Source organism: Dermacentor andersoni, chromosome 2 (assembly GCF_023375885.2).
Source record: "Dermacentor andersoni chromosome 2, qqDerAnde1_hic_scaffold, whole genome shotgun sequence".
Taxonomy (NCBI): domain Eukaryota; kingdom Metazoa; phylum Arthropoda; class Arachnida; order Ixodida; family Ixodidae; genus Dermacentor; species Dermacentor andersoni.
This window is the reverse complement of record NC_092815.1, coordinates 166,424,518-166,430,180: the sequence shown is the minus strand read 5'-3', so window position 1 is coordinate 166,430,180 and position 5,663 is coordinate 166,424,518. Positions and strand designations below refer to the sequence as shown.

Sequence of the window (5,663 nt, the reverse complement as noted above, 5' to 3'; positions counted from 1 at the left end):
CTTGGGAACATGGCGGAGACCGCATGAGCAGGCCGTATATCGGTCTCAAAAGCTGGAACAAGCGCTGTTAGCAGTGGTTGCCGCTTTTCTTGGTAGCTGATAAATTGACAACACACCGCGTTTCATGTGAGAACAGCATAGCATGTGCGTAGCAAGCGCAAATCACAGTTTCTTGCGGGAGTCCGCGTCATCTGAGGCAATAAGCTCCACCTCGTTTGGCCTGCAAGGATAACTCCGCTCCCGCAATGCGATCAATCGCATGCATGCAAACATTCGTAAGCTGCCACTGATCGAGTGGCAATGCAAATCAATAAAACTCGCATAACAAGGCAAAGTACACACAGGCAAGGCCTCGGTAAAAAATGTGACGAATACATATCGCTTATTATCGTTCACAACGGTCTGTTTACTTCGGCTGAAGTATATACCCTGTAGCCTAAATGCGCTGACGCTGGATTGTGAGCCTCTCACAACTCGCCCGAAGTGCGGAACACATGCCTTTAAGGGCCGAAGCGATACAAGCATCCAGAGAAAAATGCTACCCGAGATACAGGCAGAGAAACTGAGCAGCCATGAAGGCCTCCATCTGAGCAGCTAGCAGGTGCCGGCCGAGCGCGCACCGAAGAAAAAATTGCCTGTGGTTTAGGTCTGGTCAACCTTGGTTGAACTGCGAAAGCAAGAGCTGCATGGCTACGCTTGTGGTGTTAGCTTGTAGTTAAGCGTTTGGTTTAGCTCTACTGTATAGACACAAGACACACTGTTCAGCTAAGGACTAGGCTAGGTAACGACTACGTAACGTCTACGCAGCGTCTCATTCCGGCGCTCTCGAGAACTCAATGTGGTCTCTTCTGCAGTTGAAGAGTCACTCCGGGACGGACTGACTGACTGAAAAACTTTATTGTTTGAAGTATTTACAGGGAGCGTGTGGAGCAGTCCTTAAGGGGCCGTTCCTTATACAGACTAGGTGGGCACCTCATTACAGGAACCCATTGGCTGTAGCCGCGGCTTGGGCACGGCCGACCAGGGCCTTCTGGCTCGCCAGGTCGGAGCAGCCGAGCAGGGCCGCCTCCCAGTCCTCCCGGGTAGGGTTGGGTATAGGGGGAAGGTGAGGGGTTGATTGGCATGCCCACACCATGTGGAAAATCTCCGAAGATTTTTCCTCACAGTGTGGGCACTTCCCTGAGCACGCAGGGTCGAAATGTTTTTGGATTGCCGGGCACAACAGTGTTTTAGTATAGAGGCGAAGGAGTAAACGCTCCTCCGCCTTCGTGAGGCCCTTACAGGGCTTAGGAAAGATTGCATGGCCGTATTGGTAGTGTTGGTTGATTTCCTTGAAGGTAAATACCGGATTGGGGTCGGAGTCCGCAGCGACGGGAGGCGAAGGCGATGCCCGGAGAGTGAGCGCGCGGGCAGCGGCGTCGGCCGCTTCGTTGCCCTCGAGACCCTCGTGCGCGGGAGTCCATACTATCGTGCGGGGCGCGGGGACCCCGAGATAATTGCTGCCTTGAAGTAAGCGGTACGCCAAATAGGGAATAAAGCCCCTTTCAATGTTCCTGCAGGCCCCTCGTGAGTCGCTAATAATGACCCGCGAGTCCTGATCTGCGGCGGCGAGCGCGATGGCCACCTCTTCCGCATGTGTTATGTCTTGTGCTTTGAACGTAAGCCCGATCACCGCGGTGTTTTGGTGGACGACTGCGGCCGTAAACCAACCCCCATGGTGTGGGCCGGAGGCGTCTACGTAGAATACTCCGTGCTTGTTCCCATAGTGACGTGCCAACGCTTCCGCGCGCGCGAGGCGCCGGCCACTATGGTCGTCTCGTGTCATGTTGGCCGGAAGAGGGCGCACGTGCAGGGCGTATCTCCAGATTTCCGGGATGCGCACGCGCTCTTCCGTCAGTGTTGGATGGTGGATGTGTAGTCGGGCAAGAAGGCGGCGACCCGACGACGTCTTTGAGAGTCTTGTGTAGTGGTTTGTCAAGTGTGCTTCTCGGAGTTCCGCGAAGGTGCTGACCATTCCCAGGCCGAGGAGGCGCTGGTTGGATGTGTTGATCGGGAGGTCGAGAGCACGCTTGTAAATTTTACGGAGAATCACCTCGAGGGCGTTCTCGTCAAACCTGCGAAGGTGGAGGTAAGGAGTCGAGTACAACACTCGACTGGTTACGAATGCATGCGCCAGCCGCAAAGCGTCTTTGCACCGTAACCCCCCGCGTTTATTGGAAACCCGGCGAACCATACGGCCCACCTGGTCCCCCACCTTGCGCAGTTTGGCCAGTGTTGTGTCGACTCGGCGGTGTTTATGAATAAAGAGACCCAGTACTCTGATCTGATCGTATTCTGTGATGGGTCCATTTGGTAGGGACAGTTCCATTTTGGTAGTGCACTTCGGCGAGGGGCGAATGTGCACAAATTGCGATTTGGCCGGGGAGCATTGAAGGCCGCAGCGGCGGGCGTAGGCATCCACGATCTCCGCCGCTTGCTGCAGGTTGGCTTGAATGTCTCCTACCGATCCATGTTTAGCCCAGATGGTGATGTCGTCGGCATACAGCGCGTGCTGTATGCCTTCTACATTCTCCAGCTGAGCCGGGAGTTTCAGCATTGCCAAATTGAATAGTAGGGGTGAGAGGACCGCGCCCTGCGGGGTACCTCTGGTGCCTAATTGGTAGGGGCCGTGTTCTTCATCTTGTATACGGATGTACGATTGCCGGTCGGAGAGAAATTGTTTAACGTACTGAAACGTGTTGCGTCCACAGTTGGTTTGGGAGAGGTGTGTCAGAATTATGTCGTGTGTGACATTGTCGAAAGCCCCCTTCAAATCGAGGGCGAGTACTGCCTTGTCATTGAGGGGGTATTCGACGGGATTTAGAATTTCGCGGTCTAGTTGAAGCAGAACATCTTGCGCGGACCGGTGCGGGCGGAACCCGAACATGGTGTCTGCGAAAACGTTTTGGTTTTCCAGAAACTCGGACAGCCTATCTCGCACCATAGTCTCCATCAGCTTTCCCGCACAAGACGTGAGGGAGATTGGGCGGAGGTTGTCCGTGGTTATGGCTTTGCCGGCTTTCGGAATGAAAGTGACCAGGGCGGTCTTCCATTCGATTGGGAGGATTGCCTCACCGAGCCAGATTGAGTTTATGTATGCGAGGAGCGCCTCGTAGGCGGGGTCGGGAAGGTTGGCAAGTAGTTTCACTGTTATTTTGTCTCTTCCCGGCGCCGTTCCTCGCTTCATTTTAGTGAGCGCCGCCTTCAGGTCGTGGAGCTGGAACGGTTGGTCCAGCTCCGCGTTCTCGGAACCTGCATACGAGTACGCTGGCCCTCGGGGGTCCTGTTGTATACAAAGGTACTGATCGCGTAGTTTGCATGCTAATTTTGAGATGTCTCCGTCGAAGCTATGGATAGCCCGTTGGAGATGTTTTTGTGTCTCGGCTCTGGTTTGAGTCGGATCGATCAAGGCGCGAAAGAGACGCCAGGTGCTCCGGCTAGACATTTGTCTAGCGGCCATGTTGCATCGGTCCACCCAATTCGAGTCGGCGAGCTGGGCCGCGTACTCTGCTGCTCGTTGGGTGAGCTCGGCGATGCGAATTTTGAGCCTCCGATTGTGTTTTTGGCGGCGCCACCTACGGACGAGGCTGTGCCGCGCCTCCCATAGGTGCAGGAGGTGGTTGTCGACCTCCGGCGTGGCCTCCGATAGTTGAACTTGTGTTTCCGCCGAACGAAGGTGTGCAACCAATTCTTGTGACCACGCGTGGTAACCTTGTTCGTGGATAGGGGCCGAATTAGTGTAGTTTTGCCGGAACTTGGTCCAGTCGGGTAGGCGGGCTTGGGCGTGGGATCTTGCCAATGGTTTGCTTCTGACGGTTGTGTTGAGTATGCAGTGGTCACTGCCGAGGGTTTCCTCGGTGTTGGCCCATTCTGCGTGTCTAATGTTTTTGGTGAAGGTAAGGTCCGGACACGTGTCCCGAGTCACGGAGTTACCCACCCGCGTTGGATGTGCAGGGTCGGTGTGAAGAGTCAGGCCCAGCGTGGACGCAAGTTCCGCTAGCTTGCGCCCGCGCTTTTCTTCACGCATGTACCCCCAGAGTGTGCTGTGAGCGTTGAAATCGCCCACGATCACCAGGGGGTCCCTGCCCGCAGCCTTCAGGGCGCGACTGAAGAGAGCTGCGAAAGTTACATTTTTGAGCTTGGGAGAACAATAGATGTTGAGTATATGTAATGGTGCGTTTTGTTTCTTAAGCGGAAGAAGGGTGACCATCACATAGGAATAATCAGTATTGAGTTCCAAATCAACCTGGTTGGCTGTATAATTTTTGTGCACGCAGATACAGGAAGAGGGGTCCTGCTGGAACGTGGTATAATTTGTAAGGGTGGCGCCGCTCCCTGGCTCCTGGAGGGCAACCACCGCGGGGAGTGAAGCGAATGTTGACAGGAAAAGCCGGAGGTCCGCCCGCTTGGCGCGGGAGCGGAATCCCCGGCAGTTCCATTGGGTAATTTGGATGGGGGTGGCCGAATTGGTACGGAGAGAACGCTTAATTTGAGGGCTGTCCGCCATGGTCATTGAAGGGAAAGACCGATTGCAGGGACGCTGCTCCGGAGCCAGCACTCGCGGGGAGGGGAGCATCCTCCAGTCCGGAGAGCGAGCAGCTGTCATTGTCTTCTACTTCAATTTCAATGGTGCGTCGCGACGTTTTCGGACAGCGGCCAGACACGTCTTTTATAAGACCGCCGGTTCGTCGGACGCCACGCGAGGATTGAGCGATGTGCTGTGCGACGATTGTCGGTATGCTTTCAGTTATTTTGGCGATGGCGGAGGTGATTGCCGCGGAAATTTGACTTTCTAGGGTGTTGAAACGCGCATCTATGCGGGCCTCTAGACGGGCCTCAAGTGCAGCTTCCACGCTCAGTGCTGCATTCGGTGCCGCGGGCTCACTCTCCATAGCCTCAGTTGCGGGGGTAGAGGGGGGAGTGGTAGGCTGTTTTGACTGCGATTCCAGGAGCGTAATTTTTTTGAGCAGCATCTCAATTTGGCCCTCGAGAGCTGCAATCTTGGCTTGCTCGGCACTGCGTGCCGCAGGGGGGGAGGAGGTAGGGGAAGAGGAGGCAGCCCTGCCCGTACCGCTCACCTGCGTTCCGTGTTGCACGGCGTTGGCCCAGGCCCTGGCCTCGCCTCGTGGTGGCGACGTCGACAGTTTTCCAGTGTCGCCGTGTGGTGGCGGCTGCGTCGGCGGTCGCTTGCCGGCTCCTCCGGTAGAACTTCTCGGTGCCGGCTTCTCGGTGTTGCTGTCGTCCCGGCTCGGTGACTCACCGGGGAGGCCAAGATGGCGGCTCTTGTTCTTGGCCGCCATTTTCCTCTTTGTCCCGCCCTTCGGGGCGGCCATCTTGTGTGTGCGGAATTTTGCCGCACACTCACGTGAGTTTGTGGCGTGTCCACCGCCACAAACAGAGCACCGTGGAACACACTCGTGAGGGGCCCGCACCCCCTCCACAAGCGGGGCTTGTTGCCCGCAGAGTCCGCACGTGTTCTGCTGCGTGTTGGGACAAGCATCCGCTCGGTGGCCGACAGCCCCACACAGGCCGCAGGCCGGGATTGTCCGGTAGTAGGTTTGCACTGGGATGAGCATGTTCTCATAGTGCACAAAACGCGGTTTCTCCCTCCCGGCGAAGGTTAC

General features: G+C 56.2%; 1 protein-coding gene across 1 annotated transcript; it reads right to left on the bottom strand.

Annotated features, from left to right (window-relative positions):
- Window positions 1–878: 878 nt before the first annotated feature.
- Window positions 879–1,999, bottom strand: LOC126540501 (uncharacterized). The gene has a single exon (XM_050187316.3). The coding sequence runs from the start codon at window positions 1,823–1,825 to the stop codon at window positions 977–979; it is 849 nt and encodes a 282-aa protein (XP_050043273.3). The 5' UTR covers window positions 1,826–1,999; the 3' UTR covers window positions 879–976.
- Between the last annotated feature and the right edge of the window lie 3,664 nt (window positions 2,000–5,663).

Coding starts and splice junctions, on each gene's coding strand:
- LOC126540501 (XM_050187316.3), bottom strand. CDS start 1,825: ATGACACGAGACGACCATAGTGGCCGGCGCCTCGCGCGCGCGGAAGCG.